Below are 20,249 nucleotides of genomic sequence, written 5' to 3' on the forward strand. Positions count from 1 at the left end.
TCCGCCCCCTCGGCCGCGTCAGCAGCTTCTAGCCCCGCCCCCGCATCGTCGGGCCCCGCCCCCTCCTCTGTGCCGTCGTCTACGCCTTCACCGCCAGTGCGCCTGCGCAAGACGCTGGACTTGGCGCTTAGCATCCTAGCAGATTGCTGTACGGAAGGGGCGTGCCGGGCCGAAGTGCGCAGACTCGGAGGCATACTCCCTTTGGGTAAGTGCTCCGCCTCCGTTTCCTAGAAAGATTGGGTTTGCAATTCGCTCGCTGTCTGGGCCGGGAGTTTGGAGTTCTTTGTGTCATATCCCGGAATAACGTGCTTTGTGATGGCGCACCGCTCCTGTTTCTCAAGCTGTTGTGCCCCGTGACGTCACTGCTGTCTCTTTAGATGAGAGAGAGCCCTCCCAGACCAGATAATTACAGCCATTATCTAGGAATTGGTTGTTGAGGACTTCTTTCGAAGCTAGACTAGCGGAGGCCAAAGGGTTATTTGGTGACTTTTCCAGATGATTCTTATTCTCCAGTTATGATGTTCATAGCAGATATTCAGTGCCCACTATGTGTCCGGCCCTGTGCAAGGTTCTGAAGTCCCACTGTTGAGCTGGAAGGTGTAGTGGTTCAGAAAGGGAGTTCTGCAAAAGTCACCTAACCCCTCTGAGGCTAGGATTCCTTGTAAAATGGGACAGTGATAGCTACCTCAGAAAATCAAAGTGGGGAGAAAACGAAGTACAAATATAGTACGAATATACAAATATTCTAAGCATGGGGACTTCAGCTTATTAAAAACTAGCATAAGCTGGGTGCAGTGGTACACGCCTGTAGTTCCAGCTACTTGAGAGGCTGAGGGGGAAGGATCCCTTGAGCCTGGGAAGTAGAGGCTGCAGCGAACAATGACTGTGCCTGTGAATAGGAACTGCATTCCAGCCTGGGCAACATAACAAGACCTCATATTTTAGAAAACTAAACAAACCAGTAGTCACTTAGGAAGCAGGAAAAAATAAATAAAAATAATTAAAACCAGCACAGTAAGAACAAATCCTAGCAAAACAGAAGCTTTTCTGTTTACCAGCTAAATTGGTGCCTCCTAGTGGCAGTGTGTGAAAGCAGTTTACATGTCACTACCTGCCTTCCACAAAATTAAGCTAGTTTTGATGACATCTTAACTTTTTGGATAAAGGGAAACATTAATGTATTTAAAATTTACATAAAATGCATCTGGACCATCTATGTTTGATAAGAGCCTTGGTTATTAAATAACCCCCATCACTCAGCTACTATTTTTCATATTTTTCATGCTTCTCTCTCTCCCTACTTCCGTTGTGTGCCCAGAGACTGGTACCTCTGTGCTGTGTGATGCTGGTAGCTGGGTTGGTTCAAGCTATTGTCTTTTCATGCTTGGGCTATTATGATAGCCTTTTGACTCCTCCCTTCCTATTCTTTCCCCCATAATGCATTCTCCCTATGGATGCCAGATTGTATCATGTCACTCCCCTTCATAAAACCCTTGTGTGGCCCCCAGTGCCTTCACATTCAAGTCCTGATCCCTTGGCCTGACATTTGAAGCCTTTCACAGACACTGCATCTTACCTCTGGGCCTTTGGAAAGGCTACTTCCAAACCCGAAATGCCTTCTCACTCCCCCATCCACTGTACTTCTGGCAAATACCTTCCTGTGTACCCCTCCAGACCCAGCTTGAGTGTTAGCCTCTTCCTTTTATTTATTAATTTTTTTTGAGATGGAGTCTTGCTCTGTCATCTGGGCTGGAGTGCAGTGACACGATCTCAGCTTACTGCAACCTCTGCCTCCTGGGTTCAAGCAATTCTCCTGCTACAGCCTCCCAGGTAGCTGGGATTACAGGCACGCACCACCACACCTAGATAATTCTTGTATTTTTAGTAGAGATGGGATTTGGCCCCGTTGGCCAGGCTGTTCTCGAACTCCTGACCTCAAGTGACCCACCCACCTTGGTCCCCCAAAGTGCTAGGATTATAAGCTTGAGCCACTGTGCCCTGCCGAGCATTAGCCTCTTTTGAAAGCCTTCCCAGGCCTCTCAGGCCACATTCTCGAGGTGACTGATGAGAGAGACAGTAAGGGGTAGAACCCTCACAAGCCCAAACTCTCCTTGCAGTGACCATTCTTCAGTGCATGAAGACAGACAGCATCCAGAACCGAACGGCCCGTGCCCTGGGGAACTTAGCCATGGAACCTGAGAGCTGTGGGGACATCCACTGTGCTGGTGAGAGGCTTTGAGGGTGGGATCTGCTAGGGCTTGGAGTGGAAGAAAGGCTTGAGTGTCTGTCCTTGTTCACCCTCTGTGCTCCTCTTTCCTGCCCTCAGGTGCTGTTCCCCTGCTTGTGGAGAGCCTGACAGCCTGCCAGGACTCACAGTGCCTGCAGAGCGTGGTGCGTGCCCTCCGCAACCTGGCAGACTCACCCCAGCACCGCCTGGCCCTGGCACAGCAGGGAGCAGTGCGCCCTCTGGCCGAGCTCCTAGCCACTGCCCCAGATGCTGCACTGACCTCAGCCCTCGTCCGTGCCCTCCTGGAACTCAGCCGAGGCTGCTCCCGGGCCTGTGCTGAGCAGCTAAGTCTGGGTGGGGGACTGGGCCCACTCGTCAGCCTGGCATCCCACCCCAAGCGGGTAGTACGCGAGGGAACCATTCTGATCCTCGCCAACCTGTGTGCCCAGGGCCTGATTCGGCCTGCACTGGGCAATGCTGGTGGGGTGGAGGTGCTGGTAGATGAGCTTCGGCAGCGCCGGGGTCCTAATGGAGCTAGTCCAGCCTCCCAGCAGCCCCTGGTGCGGGCTGTGTGCCTCCTGTGTCGTGAGGCCATCAACCGGGCCCGGCTGCGGGATGCTGGTGGCTTGGATCTACTGATAGGCCTGCTGCGGGACCCTCGTGCCAGCGCATGGCACCCTCGTATTGTGGCTGCCCTTGTGGGCTTTCTGTATGACACTGGGGCCCTGGGCCGGCTCCAAGCTCTGGGACTTGTGCCTCTCCTGGCTGGGCAGCTGTGTGGTGAGGCTGGCGAGGAGGAAGAAGAGGGAAGAGAAGCTGCTTCCTGGGACTTCCCTGAGGAGAGGACCCCTGAGCGGGCACAGGCTGGAAGTTTCCAGAGCCTCAGGTGAGTCCCTGCCTCAGGGCTTGGGAGAGTGAGCAGTGTGGTGGCGTGGGGTTTGTGTCTGTCTTGGTCCTCTTCACTACCTCCACCCCCATTCTGTCTGAATAAGACTTTTATTACCCAGACTCCTGATTCCCACACAGCCACCTGCCAGTTCCTGTCTAACACACTCTACTCCCCTGGGTCTACCTTTTTTTTTTTTTGAGACAGGGTCTCACTGTCATCCAGGCTGGAATGCAGTGGTGCCATCTCCACTCACTGCAACTTCCGCCTCCTGGGTTCAAGCAGTTCTCCTGCTTCAGCCTCACGAATAGCTGGGATTACAGGTGCTGGCCACTATGCCCAGCTAATTTTTGTATTTTTAATAGAGACAGGGTTTCACCGTGTTGGTCAGGCTGGTCTCGAACTCCTGACCTCAGGTGATCCACCCGCCTCGGCCTCCCACAGTGCTGGGATTACGGGTGTGATCCTTTGCACTGGCTGGATCTACCTTTTAACCTTGGTTCCACCCCAGCACTTTTGAACTTTGGGCCCCAGACAGGTTCACTGGGAGGTGGGATATACGCAGATTAAGATGATGGACTCTGGAGTCCAAGTTCTTACTCTCTTACTAAGTCACTCATGAGCTGAAGCGTCACAGGAAAGCTGAGGAACTCTTTTTATTTTTTTGAAACATTAGAGTTGGGGATCTCGCTTTGTTGCCCAGGCTGGTCTTGAACTCTTGGCTTACAGTGATCCTCCCAGCTCAACCTCCCAAAGTGTAGGGATTACAGGTGTGAGTCACCATGCCCGGCCCCCAGCGCTTCCTATTTCCTTTTTGTTTTCTCCATGACCCCTGTACTCTACACTGGTCCCACACTAACATAACTTATGGTACTCTCACTTCTTGTCTGCTTCTTCTCACTGGAACATAAACTCCAGGAGGACAGGCACTTTGTTCAGTGCTTCTATCCAGCATCTAAAGAACAGCTTGGCACATGACAGGCATCAGTAATTGCTGAATGAGGTTTTAGTCCTATCCCCTCTCACTTCCATTTATCCCCTTTCTCCACCCTCCTCTCCCCTGGCTTTTCCTCCCTCCAAGACAGCTTTTAGCTCATGCAGTGGCTCACACCTGTGATCCCAGCGCCTTGGGAGGCCAAGGCAGGAGGATCGCTTGAGCACAGGAGTTTGAGACCAGCCTGGGCAATATAGCAAGACCCATCTCTACAAAACATTTAAAAAATTAGCTGAGTGTGGGGGCACACACCTGTGGTGCCAGCTACTTGGGAGGCTGAGGTGGGAGGATCACTTGAGCTCAAGAGTTCAAGGCTGCAGTGAGCCAGGATCCCACAACTTCATTCCAGCCTGGGCTACAGAGGGAGACCACGTTTCTTTAAAAAAAAAAAAAAAAAAAAGACCGCTTAGGCCTCTTGGACTCTGCCCCTTCACCTTGGCACTGGGTTCAGTCTCCTTCCTTTCTTCCCTCCACAGGTCGTGGCTGATCTCCGAGGGCTATGCCGCGGGCCCTGATGACATCTCCCCCGACTGGTCTCCTGAGCAGTGTCCTCCACCGGAGCCCGTGGAGCCGGCCAGCCCGGTCCTCACCCCGACCTCGCTGCGGGCACCGCGCACCCAGCGCACTCCAAGCCGCAGCCCCGCCGCCGCCATCGAGGAGCCTTGGGGACGCGAAGGGCCAGCCCTGCTGCTGCTTTCACGCTTTTCCCAGGCCCCTGACCCAAGCGGGGCACTTGTGACCGGCCCGGCCCTGTATGGCCTGCTGACCTATGTGACCGGCGCACCGGGCCCGCCCAGCCCACGTGCACTGCGCATCCTGTCGCGCCTCACCTGCAACCCTGCCTGCCTCGAGGCCTTTGTGCGCAGCTATGGCGCAGCGCTGCTGCGGGCCTGGCTGGTGCTGGGGGTGGCGCCCGACGATTGGCCGGCACCACGTGCCCGGCCCACTCTCCACAGCCGCCACCGAGAGCTGGGTAAGTTCCCACACCCACCCGTCTCCTTGCCCCCGTGCGAGTCGCCGTCCTCCCCCATGGCTTCCAGGGGCTCAGAACCTCACCTTTCCACTCACCCGTCCTCCCCAGCCCGTCCTCCAGACAACCTGTCACCAGAGTGGGGTGGGGAGCAGGACGTTCTGGCCCCTCCATGGGCCTACAGGCAGAATTCTGCTGTGTCCTCTGCCCAAACCCTGGGGCCTAGATATCCTAACTCCAGATGCAGCCCCACGCCCAGGATCCAGGCCGGTCTGTGGTTCTTTCGTGGCTGTGCCATTGGTTCAGCGCTGTCCTGACTGCTCCCCACCAGCACCCTGACCTGTGAACCCCACCGGTGTGAACCCCGCCCTCACCACCACCCCCAGCACTGCCAGGAACTGCCCTGTCTGCTGTGCCCTGACCACAGGCTGCTTCAGGGGCCCAGACTTACACCCTGACCGTCCCACCTTCTGTCCTGGTCCTGGACCTCAGGTTCCCAGTGTCCCAAGCCCAGCACTGCCTCTTCAGTGCCCTGATTTCTCACCCAGAGGTTTTACCCTCCTTCATCTCATGGGCCCAGAGTCCTGTCTCAGACCCCAGCTCCCAGCCTGACAAGCTTTCCACTTGCAGGGGAGAGGCTACTGCAGAACCTGACGGTTCAGGCTGAGTCGCCCTTCGGGGTCGGGGCCCTCACGCACCTCTTACTCTCCGGGAGCCCTGAGGACCGCGTGGCCTGTGCGCTGACCCTGCCCTTCATCTGCCGGTGAGTGGGAAGTGGGTGCCTTGCCGGGCTGGGGAGGAGTGCTGTGTTTCCCAGGCCCGTTTCTCACCTTCTGAAAGGCCCTCTCTTCCCTGTAGGAAGCCCGCTCTGTGGCGCCGGCTGCTCCTGGAGCAGGGTGGCCTCCGGCTCCTCCTTGCGGCGCTGACCCGGCCGGCCCCACACCCGCTCTTCCTCTTCTTTGCCGCGGACTCCCTTTCCTGCCTCCAAGACCTGGTGTCTCCCACCATGAGCCCAGCTGTCCCACAGGCAGTCCCCATGGACCTAGACTCACCGTCCCCTTGCCTCTATGAACCTCTGCTGGGCCCAGCCCCTGTCCCAGCTCCCGACCTGCACTTCCTGCTGGACTCAGGCCTCCAGCTCCCTGCCCAGCGAGCAGCCTCAGCCACCGCCTCCCCTTTCTTCCGGGCCCTGCTGTCAGGCAGCTTTGCAGAAGCCCAGATGGACCTGGTGCCCTTGCGAGGCCTGTCACCTGGCGCAGCCTGGCCTATCCTGCATCATTTGCATGGTTGTCGGGGCTGTGGGGCTGCCCTGGGGCCCGTGCCCCCTCCAGGCCAGCCCCTGCTGGGCTCAGAGGCCGAGGAGGCACTGGAGGCTGCTGGCCGTTTCCTACTGCCTGGGCTGGAGGAGGAACTGGAAGAGGCCGTGGGCCGCATCCACCTAGGACCCCAGGGTGGCCCAGAGTCAGTGGGTGAGGTGTTTCGCCTGGGCCGGCCCCGGCTGGCTGCCCACTGTGCCCGCTGGACACTGGGGCCAGAGCAGTGCCCGAGGAAGCGGGGTCTGGCCCTGGTGGGGCTTGTGGAGGCAGCAGGTGAAGAGGCAGGGCCCCTGACAGAGGCTTTACTGGCCGTGGTGATGGGGATCGAGTTGGGGGCAAGGGTCCCTGCCTAGACTGTTGAAGTCCCCTGGGAAGGGGACCCAAGGATGAATTGGCTGTGAAGGAGCCTCCCTAAGACTGGCAAGGGAAGAGGCTGAGCAGAAGGAGTCGTCATAGAGGAGCAGTGAGAACATGGAGCCGGACCCCAGGATGACGACGATCTGAAGACCTGGGAGTGAGAAGCCAAGGCCAGGGTCTGGGCATGGGGCCCAGAGAAGCAGAACAGCCCAGGGCCCCAGGTGCCTGGCCTGGCCCAGACCTCTGGAGTTGAGATTAAACACTTTGGAGTTGGATACCCGTGTCGTGTGGTGTGTCTGCTTCTGTTTCTTCGCCCACCAAGCAGGGTCTGTTTCAGGTCTTTGTGTCTGGACACAGACCACCCTTGCATGTGACAGTTTAATAAGTATTGGGACAGGGTTGAGTTCCCAGGCTGCTGCTTAGGATGTGGTTTTGGGCCCCAGGGGAAGCCTGCTTCCTGCTGTCAGGGCCTCACTGCTCTGACACAGCAACCCAACTGGACACGCAGACCTTGCTCGGGGCTGAAAGGGTTGTGCTGAGGGAATGCTGTTAGTCTGATGATGTGTTGAAGGCCTTTGCATTACTGACTGTTGCCCATCTTGGGTCCCCATTCTCTGGCTCCCTTTTCATCTCCTGGGCCATGTGCCCTACTGCTGTCTGTCTGAGGGAAGACCTGCTGTGGAGGGAATCTCATGCCCAGGGACAGACAAAGACCTGTGCTGGCATTGAGGAAAGGGAAGGGCTCACATTGCTTTGGTCTCCAAGGCAGGGTCTCCATCACCTGGCTTCCAGATTTTTTTTTTTTTTTAACTATTATTTTGCTTTAGATTCAGGGACACGTGCATGTTTGTTACACGGGTGTATTGTGTACTGGGGGGATTGGGTTTCTAGTGAACCCATTACCCTAAGAGTGAACACTATACCTAATAGGTAATTTTCCAGCCCTTGCCCCACACCCACCCGCCCCCTTTTTGGAGTCTCCAGTGTCTATTTCCATCTTCATGCCCCTGTGTACCCATTGCTTAGCTCCCACTTATAATGGAGAACATGCAGTATTTGGTTTTCTGTGCCTGGGTTAGTTTACTTAGGATAATGGCCTCCAGCTCCATCCACTTTGCTGCAAAGGACATTATTTCTTTTTTTAAGGCTGTGTACTATTCCATGGTGTATATGTATCACATTTTCATTTTTTTTAAAGAGACAGGGTCTTGCTATGTTGCCCAGTTGGTGTCAAAATCCTAGGTTCAAGCAGTCCTCCTGCCTCAGCCTCCCAAAGTGCTGGGATTTACAGGCACGAGCCACTGTGCCAGCCAACATTTTCTTTATTCAGTCAACTGTTGATGGATACTTAGGTTGGGTCCATGACTTTACTATTGTGAATAGTGCTGCAATGAACACAACGAGTTCAGCTGTCTTTTACATGATTTCTTTTCCTGTGGGTAGGTACTCGGTAGTGGGATTTCTGGGTCAAATGATAGAGTTGTAGGTCTTTGAGAAATCTCCATACTGTTTTCCATAGAGGTCGAGCTAATTTACATTCCCACCAACAGTGTATAAGTATTCCCCTTTCTCCACATTCATGCCAACATCTGTTGCTTTTTTACTTTTTAATAATTGGCTTGCAGATTTTTGACTCCTCAGTGGCAGGCTGATTTTGGGGAGAGCTGCACTGGGCCTGCCAAGGTCTGCTTCTGGGCAGCTGAGGTTGACACTTGCTGTCTCTGAGCCTCTGTGAGTGTTGGTCCAGGTCTCTGGTTTTCAGGCTATGCATTAGAACCAAGCAGAGAGCTTTGAAAAACTATCGATGCCTGGGACCTTTTTACTCACATTGGACTGGGCATCAGTATTTTATTTTATTTTTATTTTTGGAATCTTGCTCTGTCACCCAGGCTGGAGTGTGGTGGTGCAATCTTGGCTCATTGCAGCCTCCGCCTTTCTGGTTCAAGCAATTCTCGCGCCTCAGCCTCCCAAGTAGCTGGGATTACAGGTGCCACTATGCCCGGCTAGCTTTGTATTTTTAGTAGATACAGGGTTTCACCATGTTGGCCGGGCTGGTCTCGAACTCCTGATCTCAGGTGATCTGCCTGCCTTGACCTCCCAAAGTGCTGGGATTACAGGCGTGAGCCACCACGCCCAGCCACGCCCTATCTTCAAATATAGTCACTCTGGGAGTTAAACTTTGGTGTATAAAAGTGGGAGAGGCACAAACATTCAGTCCATAACACTCCCTTTCCCCCAATCCTAGGCAACCACTAATCTACATCTTACCTCTACAGATGACCTATTCTGGACATGTCATATAAATGGAATCATACAGTGCGTGATTTTTTGTGTCTGGCTTCTTTCACATAGCATAATGTTTTCAAGGTTCATCCACACTGTATCATCTCATTTCTTCTTATTAGGAATAATACAGTTTCACTTTATGAATTGCTGTGGTTTGAACATGTCCCCGCAGAGTTCATGTGTTGGAAACTTAACCCCCAGTGCAACTGCTGAGAGGTGGGAACTTCAAGAAGTGATTAGGTTATGTGGGCTCTTCCCTCATGAATGGATTAATGGCATTATTGCATGAGTAGGTTCATTATCAAGGGAGTGGACAGTTGATAAATGGATGGGTTCTGCCCCCACCCCACCCCCTCTCTTGCACTGTCTTACCCTTCCACTTTCTGCTGTGGGATGAGGCAGAAAGAAGGCCCTCACCAGATGCAGGGCCCTTGACCTTGGACTTCCCAGCATCTAGAACACAAAGAAAGAAATCTCTGTTCTTTATAAATTATCCAGCCTTAGGTATTCCATGATGCAGCACAAAACAGACTTAAGACATGGATATGCCACTTTTGTTTCTTCAATCATCAGTTGACGGACATTTGGGTTGTTTCCACTCTGGGGCTACTATGAATAATGCTGCTATGAATACTCATGTACAAGTATTTTGTGGAATATGCTTTTATTTCTCTTGGTTACATATCTAGAAGGGAAATTGCTGGATCATATAACTCTATGTTTAAACATCTGAGGAACTGCCAGACTATTTTCCAAAGTTAGTGAATGATTTTACATTCCAACCAGCTATGTGTGAGGGTTCCAATGTCTTCACATCCTCACAAAAACTTGTTAAATGCCTCTTTTTCTCAGGTTTTTTTTTTTTTTTTTTTTTTTGAGTCGGAGTCTCACTCTGTCACCCAGGCTGGAGTCCAGTGGCACGATCTCTGCTCACTGCAACCTCTGCCTCCCTAATTCAAGTGATTCTCCTGCCTCAGCCTTCCGAGTAGCTGGGATTACAGCTGCCTGCCACCACGCCCAGCTAATTTGTGTATTTTTAGTAGAGACAGGGTTTTGCCAAGTTAACCAGGCTGGTCTCAAACTCCCGACCTCAGATGATCCGCCTGCCTCGGCCTGCAGGCGTGAACCACCGAGACTGGTCTTTAAAATAGTATTATTATTACTATTTGAGATGGAGTCTAACTCTGTTGCCCAGGCTGGAGTGCCGGGGCACGATCTCAGCTCACTGCAGCCTCTGCCTGCCAGATTCAAAGTATTCTTCTGCCTCAGCCTCCCAAGTAGCTGGAAATACAGGCGCCCACCACCTTGCCCGTCTAATTTTTTGTGTGTGTTTTTAGTAGAGACTGGGTTTTACCATGTTAGCCAGGCTAACACGATCTCTGCCCACTGCAACCTCTGCCTCCCGAGTTCAAGTGATTCTCCTGCCTCAGCCTCCTGAGTAGCTGGGATTATAGGTGCCTGCCACCATATCCAGCTAATTTTTGTATTTTTAGTAGGACGGGGTTTCACCAGGTTAACCATGCTGGTCTCAAACTCCCGACCTCAGGTGATCCGCCTGCCTCGGCCTCCCAAAGTGCTGGGATTACAGGCATGAACCACCAAGCCTGGCCTTTAAAATATTATTATTATTTGAGATGGAGTCTCGCTCTGTTGCCCAGGCTGGAGTGCAGTGGTGCAATCTCAGCTCACTGCAGCCTCCACCTTCCAGGTTCAAGGGATTCTCCTGCCTCAGTCTCCCAAGTAGCTGGGACTACAGGCGCCTGCCGCCATGCCCAGCTAAGTTTTTTGTGTGTTTTTAGTAGAGACTGTTTGCACCATGTTAGCCAGGCTGGTCTTGAACTCCTGACCTCAGGTGATCCACCCACCTCGGCCTTCCAAAGTGTTGGGATTACAGGCATGAGCCACCACTCCTGGCCTAATTACCTGTCTTTTTTATTATTGCCATCCTAATAGGTATGATGTAGCGTCTCATTGTAGTTTTGATTTGCATTTCTCTGGGGACTAATGATGTTGAGGATATTTTCACGTAATTATTGGCTATTTATGTAACGTATTGAACTGTCTATTCAGGTCATTTGCCCTTTTTTTTTTTTCTTTTTCTTTTTTATTCTTGAGACAGGGTCTCCTCTGTCGCCCAGGAGTTCAGTGGCACAGTCTCAGCTCATTGCAGCCTCCGCCTCCCGGCTTCAAGCAATTCTCTCGTGTCTCAGCCTCCCAAGTAGCTGGGATTATAGGCGCCTGCCACCACGCATGGCTAATTTTGTATTTTTAGTAGAGACGAGGTTTCATTACGTTGGCCAGGCTGGTCTCGAACTCCTGACCTCAAGTGACCTGCTCGCCTTGGCCTCCCAAAGTGCTGAGATTCTAGGTGTGAGCCACCATTCCCGTCTGGCATTTTAAAAAGCTCCCCAGGTTGTTCTGATTTGCTCCTGCGTTGAGACCCACAGTCCAGTGCCCAGATCTGTCCAAGAGAGTGGCTGCTGCACAGTTGTCGGTCCACGGCTACCTCTAGGGCCTCTTGTTTCCACCTCGTTTCTCAGGGTCTCAGTCCAGGGAAGCCTTGCTACTTTGTGGCTGTGGCTGGGGGTTGGTTGCCTGCGAGTGTTTTCCCCGAATTTGCAAAGGGCTTGCGCCCGGGGTTCGAGTTTACCTGTGTCTATGACCAAGTCTTGGAGGGAAGGTCCCAGTGTAGAGTCTGTGGGTGGGTTCACTGTGTCTGTCCCTGTCCTTGAGATTTCTTTGTGTCTGGTATGTATGCCTCTTGGGGCCTCTATTTAATCTGTCAGGGTCTCCGATGGGAAGGTCTCTGAATCTGAGGTCTGAGCCTTAGAACATCTCTCCTGCTACCAGTCCAAAAATTCCGTCTGGGACAAGTCTCCCAGGAATGGCATGGGTGGGAGGGAGCCTCTTGTCTAGGACTCAGGCTCTGGCTGTGCGGGGTGTCTGCTTGGGGGCTGCAGTCCATGTCTGTAAGTCTCCCTAGGGAGCGGCTACGGGGCTTGGTCTGGAGAAGCCACTTCTTTCTGGCACTGGCCTCCTGGGGCTCCCTGCAGCTGAGGCCAAGGCTGGGGTGTGGCCGCCTCCCCGGCAGGCCGGCGGGCTGGGCTCGGGTGGGCCGGGGCGCTCCCTCCTTTCCACGCCCCTACCTCGGGTTCCCCCGTTCGTCGCCCCCCCATCCCCATCCCAGCGGGTCCCGGCTTCCTTACATGGTCACGGCCGGGCTTCCAGCTCCCGGACGTCCCCCGCCCCCCGCCCCCACCGGACACGGCCCCCGCCCTGTTCGCCCCGCGCCACCCGCCCGCGCCCCGCCATGGAGGACCTGGGTGAGTGGGGCCGGATCCCCGGGTCCGTGGCCCCTCACCGCTACCCAGATCTGCCTCCCCGCCGTCGCTCTCCCGCATCTCCCCATCCCTGTCTTCTTGCTTCTGCTTTTCGCCTCTGCCCGCGCCTCCTTTCCAACTCCACGTCCCCCTTCCTGCCTCTCCCTTCCTGCCTTTCCCGGGCCGGCCGCTCCCTCCCTTCTTCCCTCGCTCCGCTCCTCCATCCCAGGCTGCGGAGGGTGGAACGGGAGGTGCGGCGCCCGCGGGCGCCCGGGCGCGGGGCTCTGGGGAGGGAGGGGTTAAAGGGGCCTCGGCCCGGGGACCGGGAAAGTAGAGGGCACGGGAAAGTCTGGCACCAAGTTTTGGAGAAAAAAAGAGGGCCTGCCTGCGCCAGGGTTTTGGGAGAGGAGGAGTTAAGGGCTCCTGAGCACGGTGAGGGTCGGGTCCTTGGAGGAAGGAAGAGAATAGTAGCTCAGGAGTGCCTAGGCGCCCGCGAAGGCTTCAGGGTTTCACGCGGGTGCTCAGAGACGAAGACTGAGGGCAGGACTTCTGGGTTCTGGAAGTGAAGGGGCTCAAAGGACCCGGATCTCGGTATGCAGGGATGGAGAGTGGTGTCTTGTCCGGAAAGGAGGACCCAGGTATCTCGTCCTCCCTGCGGAGCCTGGAGCTGGAAGGCTGTGCGCTCCACCGGAGAGAGGGGATTCCGGCCCCCGGCGGTAGAGGGCGCTGCTCGGTAGGGGTAACTGCGGTACGGCAGAGAAGCAGCCAATCAGAAGACAGGTCCCAGCGAAGCGCCAGTGAGGAGCGCAGGGCGGGACTCAGGGGCCTGGTAGTGGCTCGGCTGGGCGGGGCCTGTGTAGGTAGGGGGAGGAGTTAAGGAGCACTGAAGAGAGAGCGTCCAGTGAGAAAGCTGGGGGCCAGGCACTGGGCCAATGGAGCAGTTTGGAGGGGAGCCAAATTTGGCTTGGTTGAAGAGCCCATTTTGACTGCATCAGAGAAGATGGGGAGAATAAAATAGTCAGGAGGCTGGGTTTGTGCTTGGCTCCCAGCGTGAGCAACTGGGATATTCCGGTCATAAATATTCCTTGCTACCCTTTGAGCAGTGCTCTGCCTGGCTCTGGCCCTTTGACCTCTGCTCTTAATAATGGCTTCTGTCCTTCTCCAGTACTACCCACTGGGAACCTTCTCTTCCGATCTAACCGTGACCCCTGTCTCTCTCCCTGATGTCCTCTTCCTGCAGACGCCCTGCTCTCTGACCTGGAGACTACCACCTCGCACATGCCAAGGTCAGGGGCTCCCAAAGAGCGCCCTGCAGAGCCTCTCACCCCTCCCCCATCCTATGGCCACCAGCCACAGGTGAGATCGGATGTTGGGGCCCGGGGCAGCCACTAGGGCCAGACTCGGCCTAGTGTATGGGGGATCTCAGCCTGAGTGGGGCAGAGTGCAGGCCTGTCATCCCACCTGTGCGTCTCCGCTCTGTAGACAGGGTCTGGGGAGTCTTCAGGAGCCTCGGGGGACAAGGACCATCTGTACAGGTGAGGGGTCTGGCAACCAGGGCATAGGGGGCCAACTGAGGCTCATCCGTACAGGTGAGGAGGCTTGGATTCCCCACCCCTGAACCCAGGCTCCCACTCTGCTTCCCAGCACGGTATGCAAGCCTCGGTCCCCAAAGCCTGCAGCCCCGGCGGCCCCTCCATTCTCCTCTTCCAGCGGTGTCTTGGGTACTGGGCTCTGTGAGCTAGATCGGTTGCTTCAGGAACTTAATGCCACCCAGTTCAACATCACAGGTACCAGGGTGACTGAGAGAGACCTTGATGGGATGGGGACAGGGGAGGGAAGGGCAGGGCAGAGACTAAGAAGAATACACTTCCCAGAGTAGCAGTTAAAGGGACCTAAAGCCTCAAGTGGGAGGGTGCGTTGAGCACAGCCCTATATGCAGCTTCCTCCTCCCCTCTCTCCAGATGAAATCATGTCTCAGTTCCCATCTAGCAAGGTGGCTTCAGGAGAGCAGAAGGAGGACCAGTCTGAAGACAAGAAAAGACCCAGCCTGTGAGTTTGGCATTGTTGTCAGGGCTGAGAGGAGATTAGTCCTGGATGTCTGAGTCACTAGAGGGAGCATTGCTCTGGGAGGCTCTGAGATGACACAAGCATGTTCTTCACAGCCCTTCCAGCCCATCTCCTGGCCTCCCAAAGCCTTCTGCCACCTCGGCCACTCTGGAGCTGGATAGACTGATGGCCTCACTCTCTGACTTCCGTGTTCAAAACCATGTGAGTTGGGCAGTGGGCCAGTGTCCATTTGTGGCTCCCCAACCCCTTCTAGACAATTCCACATCTGCTGCCTTGCTGACTCAATTCTCATGTCCTCCCCGCTGCAGCTTCCAGCCTCTGGGCCAACCCAGCCACCAGTGGCAAGCTCCACAAACGAGGGCTCCCCGTCCCCACCGGAGCCGACTGGCAAGGGCAGCCTAGACACCATGCTGGGGCTGCTGCAGTCTGACCTCAGCCGCCGGGGTGTTCCCACTCAGGCCAAGGGCCTCTGTGGCTCCTGCAATAAAGCTATTGCTGGGCAAGTAAGTGGAGCCTTGTGAGAAGGGAGGCAGAGACCTATCACAGATCCATCTTTAGTGGGAGCTGGGCTTTATGCTGTTGCCTTTTAATAAGTTAATCTGGGAAGTGGGTATCATTGTTACTTATATTTTATGGATGAGGAAACTGAAGCTCTGAACCACACAGCAGATTAGTGGTAGGGTGAAAATTCCAACCATGTTACCATTTATTATGGTCCTACTGTGTGCCAGGCACTGTGCCAGCTCCTTTACAAACCCTCATCTCATCCAATCTTCACAAAACACTCAGTGACTCCACTCACCATCTCTTATGCATCTGCAAAGGCTCTCTCTTCCTCCATCAGAGTCTGGACTGGGTTCACTGGTCCCTGGCTTATTGACTGAGCAGATGTGATTGACAACAGCTGTGCCTAGGGTTTAACCTAGTGCCCCCTGCTAGATCAAGTACCTGACTCCTAGCCCAGAATTGCCCATCTCAGCAAAGGAGGGTGGCATTGTGACTTTTGTAAATCATAGGCACTTTCATCTTCATGAATCCCTTTGTCCATTAAAATACATAGTTTTTTATGCCTGTGTTGGTATAAAGATGGGTATGTTATTATTATATATTAAAGCATTTTCTTCTAGTTCATTTTTTTATTCTGAATTTTTAAAAACTGATTTTTCACTTCCTCCCTCTTATTTATTTTGAGACGAAGTCTCACTCCGTGACCCAGGCTGGAGTGCAGTGGTGCGATCATGGCTTACTGCAGCCTCGACCTCCTGGGCTCAAGCAATCCTCCCACCTCAGCCTCCCGAGTAGCTGGGACTACAGGCGCCCGACACCACGCCCGGCTAATTTTATTTATTTATTGTAGAGATAGGGTTTCGCCATGATGCACAGGTTGGTCTCAAACTCTTTGGCTCAAGTAATCCTCCCACCTCAGCCTCCCAAATGCTAGGATTAGAGGCACGAGCCACCCAGCCTGGTCTTAACTCTGATTTAAAAATAGGTAAAACGTTTTTATGGGCCCCTAAATGTATTGTGGGCTCCAGGCTCTGTGCCTGCTGTGCCTCATGTATAGGTCAATCCTGGAGCGCAGGTGGAAGATGGGAGCTGGATCTCCATCGCTTACAGGCTGCGTGATCTGGAACACTGGATTCTTTATTCTGATCGCTCAGAGAGGACTCGAAAAACGCCGCGTAAACCTTGCCTCGCTGGGCATGTGGCCGTCAGAGCCGCTCTGACCACGCCTCACCTCCCACTCGCAGGTGGTGACGGCTCTGGGCCGCGCCTGGCACCCCGAGCACTTCGTTTGCGGAGGCTGTTCCACCGCCCTGGGAGGCAGCAGCTTCTTCGAGAAGGATGGAGCCCCCTTCTGCCCCGAGTGCTACTTTGAGCGCTTCTCGCCAAGATGTGGCTTCTGCAACCAGCCCATCCGACACGTGAGCTCTGCCCGGCCGCACTGAGCCCGCCCTGTCTCACCCGGAGAGCTGTGGGACGGGCCTCCACCGCATGGGTCCCGCCCCACCCGCGCTACCCTACCCCTACCCCTTGGCAATGTCCACGGCCCCTTGGACTCCACTCTTCCTTTCTGACTCCCACGTTCCTAGTTAGATCTTCTCCCCCTCCCCACACGCATGCCTTAGCCCAGTCACCCGGGTTCCGCGCGGGAGAGGAAGGCGCGAAGGCACGGAGGCCGCGCTGAGTGTCCTCTCCCTCCCTGCAGAAAATGGTGACCGCCTTGGGCACTCACTGGCACCCAGAGCATTTCTGCTGCGTCAGTTGCGGGGAGCCCTTCGGAGATGAGGGTGAGAGTGAACTTGACTCCCACCTTAAAAGCTGCGGGTCCCCTCGACGTCTCGCCCCAGCCCCTCCGATCTCCGGAGTCCTTAGGGCCATGGTTTTCCTTCTGCTCTCTTCTAGCCCTGCCCTCTCCCACACAGACTCCGGACCCAAGCCCTCCCGCTCCGTCCCGCCCCAGACCCGGCTCCTCCTTCCCCAAGCCTCCTTCGGACTGCCCCTCCTCCCGCCCCAGATCTCAGGTCTTGTGGGTTCCCCGTCCCGCCCGCACCCTTTGCCTTCAGCCCACTCGGTTCCCTCTCCTAGGTTTTCACGAGCGCGAGGGCCGCCCCTACTGCCGCCGGGACTTCCTGCAGCTGTTCGCCCCGCGCTGCCAGGGCTGCCAGGGCCCCATCCTGGATAACTACATCTCGGCGCTTAGCGCGCTCTGGCACCCGGACTGTTTCGTCTGCAGGGTGCGCGCTGCGGGGCGGGGCGTTGGAGGGGCGGGTCAAGGGTGCAGGGCTGTGGGACGGGGCCTTGGAGGGGCGGGTCACTGGAGGTGCTGCTAGGAGCCTCGGGTTGGGCGAGTTTTCCTGGCAGGGTCCCACTGGACGGGAGGCTTCGCGTCTAGGAAGGGCGGCGAGGTCCCATGGCGTTATCCGCTAGTAACGCGCGTTGTCTGGCGGGGGCCGCTGACCTTTCTGTCCTCTTTCGCGGCCTCCCTTCCCCAGGAATGCTTCGCGCCCTTCTCGGGAGGCAGCTTTTTCGAGCACGAGGGCCGCCCGTTGTGCGAGAACCACTTCCACGCACGGCGCGGCTCGCTGTGCGCCACGTGTGGCCTCCCAGTTACCGGCCGCTGCGTGTCGGCCCTGGGCCGCCGCTTCCACCCGGATCACTTCACATGCACCTTCTGCCTGCGCCCGCTCACCAAAGGCTCCTTCCAGGAGCGCGCCGGCAAGCCCTACTGCCAGCCCTGCTTCCTGAAGCTCTTCGGCTGACAGCCCGCTGGGCTCGCCCTCTCCCCCGGAGGCCACGCCCTCCCGGTAAAGCGGGTCCTGCAGACCCAGAGGCCTCGCTTTCAGAGTGTGAGGCCCCACCCACTGGAGAGCCCCGCCCCTAAGGTACTCTGAGTCCTTAGGGGTCAAGTTCAGAAAAGGCCCAGCCAGACCTAAACCCACACACCCACAAAGTGAATCGCACACAGACGAGAGCTCCTGTGCGAGCCTCCACTCTCTATTCCCACCCTTGAGGGGGCCCCCTGACTGGGGGAGGGTCCTTGCAATTCCAGCGAATCGGAGGCCAGACCAGGACGTCCTTGCTCCCTGCACCCTCACTGTTCTGTGCACTTTTTCTACCTACATAAACACACGCATTCCACGTCTCCCTCGTGCTGTCTCTGAATGCGCGCGGGAGCCTGGCCCTGACGCCCCGCCCCCGCATTGGCTCTGTCCCCGGCCGTCTCTAGGCCACTGCCCTGTGGCCGCAGCGGGACCTGCAGCCTCAGCCCTTGCAGATAGCCACTCCTGCACTTCCTGCTTCAAGTATCAGATGAGCCTGAGGCTGGAAAGGGTGGCGACCCGCGCAGGACTGTACAGATAGTGGCAGAGCCAGGACAAGAGCCCCAACTGAGGCCCCACCGAATCTTCCCGCCCTCATTACTCCTTCAGTTCTATGTTTTGCTTTGTTTTCTTTTGTCCTAAGAGATGAGGTCACACTTTGTCACCCAGGTTGGAGTACAGTGGTGCCATAGCTCACCGCAACCTCGAACTCCTGGGATCGAGGGATCCTCCCGCCTTGGCTTCCCAAAGGTGTGAGCCACTGTGCCCACCCTTCCCTTTATTCTTGAAATAAGCTCTTACGGTGGTTCATGTCACTTTGGGAGGCCAAGACGGGTGAATCACTTAAGGCCAGGAGTTCGAGACCAGCCTGGCCAACATGGTGAAACCCCGTCTCTACTAAAAATACAAAAATTAGCTGGGCATGGCACACGCCTGTAATCCCAGCTTCTGGGGAGGCTGAGGCAGGAGAATCGATTGAACTCGGGAGGCAGAGGTTGCAGTGAGCAGAGATGGCGCCACTGCACTCCAGCCTGGGCAACAAAATGAGACTCCATCTCAAAAAAAAAAAAAGAAAGAAAAGAAAGGAAGAAAGAAAAGAAAGGAAGAAAGAAAGAGAAGGAAGGAAGGAGAAAGAAAAAAGAGAAAAGAAAGAGAAAAGGAAGGAGGGAGGGAGGGAGGGAAGGAAAGGAAAGAAGGAAAGGAACAAGCTTAATCTGCTCCCCTCCTGCACTGCCTTTGGTTCCTAGATTTTTTCCCCTATTAAAGGGCCTTGAGGGATGGAGTTCTACCCAGAGTGCCAGCTGTGCCCACCTTTTGGTTCTGGGCACTAAGGTACAGCTTCTGTCTTACTATTGACCCACAACATCTTGGATCAGCTGAATGCTTCATGTAGAAAGGGTTAAGCCTCAGCTTAACCCTTTCTCACTCCCACCACTAGGTGTCCCAGTCAAGGCAGAACAATCAGCGCATTCAGAGCCATTACTTACTGTCCCTGCTGGCCCATCTGCCACCAACTGAGGCTTCTCCCAGCCTAGCCCTGTGCTGGGTGGTGCTGGGTCTAGAGATAAGTGAGGCTCACTGTCCTGGAGAGCCCCAGGCTGAGGAGGCAGATACTTGGACAGAGGATGACACTTGGTGTGGCCAGGGTGTGACTGAAGGAAGCACTGGGGGCTATAGAAGCCAGAAGGTGGCTTCTTAACCCAGACTGGGAGTCAAGGTATGCTTCCTGGAGTGACTGACACCCAGGACCTGAGCCAAGTCCCAGCAGAGAAGGATGGGGCCAGGGGTTTTCAGGTATGGAGGATGGGGTCACGGGTTTCAGGTGTGAAGAAGTTCAGGTTCCATCTGAGTCCCTATGTCCCAGGGTGGCCTCCTGGGTCCAGACTCTAGGGACCTCTGGTGTTGGAAGCGATAGGTCCTCAGAGTCCTTTCCAGCTCATCAGGAAGAGCTAGAAGCTGCAGGGAGCATGTATGGGCACGAGGAAAAGGTGAGGCGTCCTTGGCCCCAGCCTCTCCCAGGTCCCCAGATCTCTTCCTTTCTAAGGCTCCTCTCCCATGGTCTTCCCAGGTCTCCTGCTCTTTCCCTTCCATATATTCTCCCCGAAGAATGTCCCCCCCCACCCCAGCCTGTAACCACCTTCCTATCTTGAGGATGCCCAAATTGGCATTCATTCATTCACCAAATATTTATTAAGCACTCCTGTGCCAGGCTCTGGGGAGACAATGGGGAACCAAGCAGCTATGACTCTTGCTTTCAGGGAGCCGAAGTCTAGTAGGGGAGACAGATGACAGCCAAGTACAAAGGTGACATGAGTAATGAAGGAGCGGTACCTTCCTGATCGCCTAGCTAAAGCCAGCGCTTCCCTGGTGTCCATGCCACGGCCCCTCCCTAGTTCCTCCCGAGCATGCAGTGCTCTTGCAAGTAGGAGTTTTTGTTTTTGTTTTTTTGAGACAGAGTCTCGCTCTGTCACCCAGGCTGGGGTGCAGTGGTGCCATCTGGGCT

General features: G+C 55.3%; 2 protein-coding genes across 4 annotated transcripts in view; both read left to right on the top strand.

The window, feature by feature from the left end:
- The window catches only part of ARMC5 (armadillo repeat containing 5), an 8,591-nt gene extending 1,564 nt beyond the window's left edge, over positions 1-7,027 (top strand). The window contains exons 3-8 of the mRNA XM_011982559.1: positions 7-205; positions 2,118-2,225; positions 2,327-3,113; positions 4,584-5,080; positions 5,708-5,840; positions 5,936-7,027. Coding sequence (XP_011837949.1) covers positions 7-205; positions 2,118-2,225; positions 2,327-3,113; positions 4,584-5,080; positions 5,708-5,840; positions 5,936-6,746 — 2,535 coding nt within the window. The 3' untranslated portion in view covers positions 6,747-7,027. The remainder of the gene's footprint in view (positions 1-6; positions 206-2,117; positions 2,226-2,326; positions 3,114-4,583; positions 5,081-5,707; positions 5,841-5,935) is intronic.
- A 5,195-nt stretch (positions 7,028-12,222) lies between these two features.
- Positions 12,223-18,069, top strand: TGFB1I1 (transforming growth factor beta 1 induced transcript 1). 3 transcript variants are annotated; one of them, XM_011982530.1, is made up of 11 exons: positions 12,223-12,359; positions 13,597-13,712; positions 13,839-13,891; positions 14,001-14,143; positions 14,318-14,405; positions 14,519-14,624; positions 14,732-14,926; positions 16,175-16,348; positions 16,633-16,714; positions 17,013-17,161; positions 17,420-18,069. In XM_011982530.1, exons 1-11 carry the CDS (start codon positions 12,347-12,349, stop codon positions 17,684-17,686), a joined length of 1,386 nt encoding a protein of 461 aa, XP_011837920.1. In that variant the 5' UTR covers positions 12,223-12,346; the 3' UTR covers positions 17,687-18,069. The 3 variants fall into 3 exon arrangements, with proteins under 3 accessions (XP_011837920.1, XP_011837922.1, XP_011837921.1); XM_011982532.1 differs by lacking the exon at positions 12,223-12,359 and adding an exon at positions 12,372-12,381; XM_011982531.1 differs by lacking the exon at positions 12,223-12,359 and adding an exon at positions 13,361-13,406.
- Positions 18,070-20,249: the final 2,180 nt, after the last annotated feature.

Source organism: Mandrillus leucophaeus, unplaced genomic scaffold (genome assembly GCF_000951045.1).
Source record: "Mandrillus leucophaeus isolate KB7577 unplaced genomic scaffold, Mleu.le_1.0 Scaffold24, whole genome shotgun sequence".
NCBI classification, from domain to species: domain Eukaryota; kingdom Metazoa; phylum Chordata; class Mammalia; order Primates; family Cercopithecidae; genus Mandrillus; species Mandrillus leucophaeus.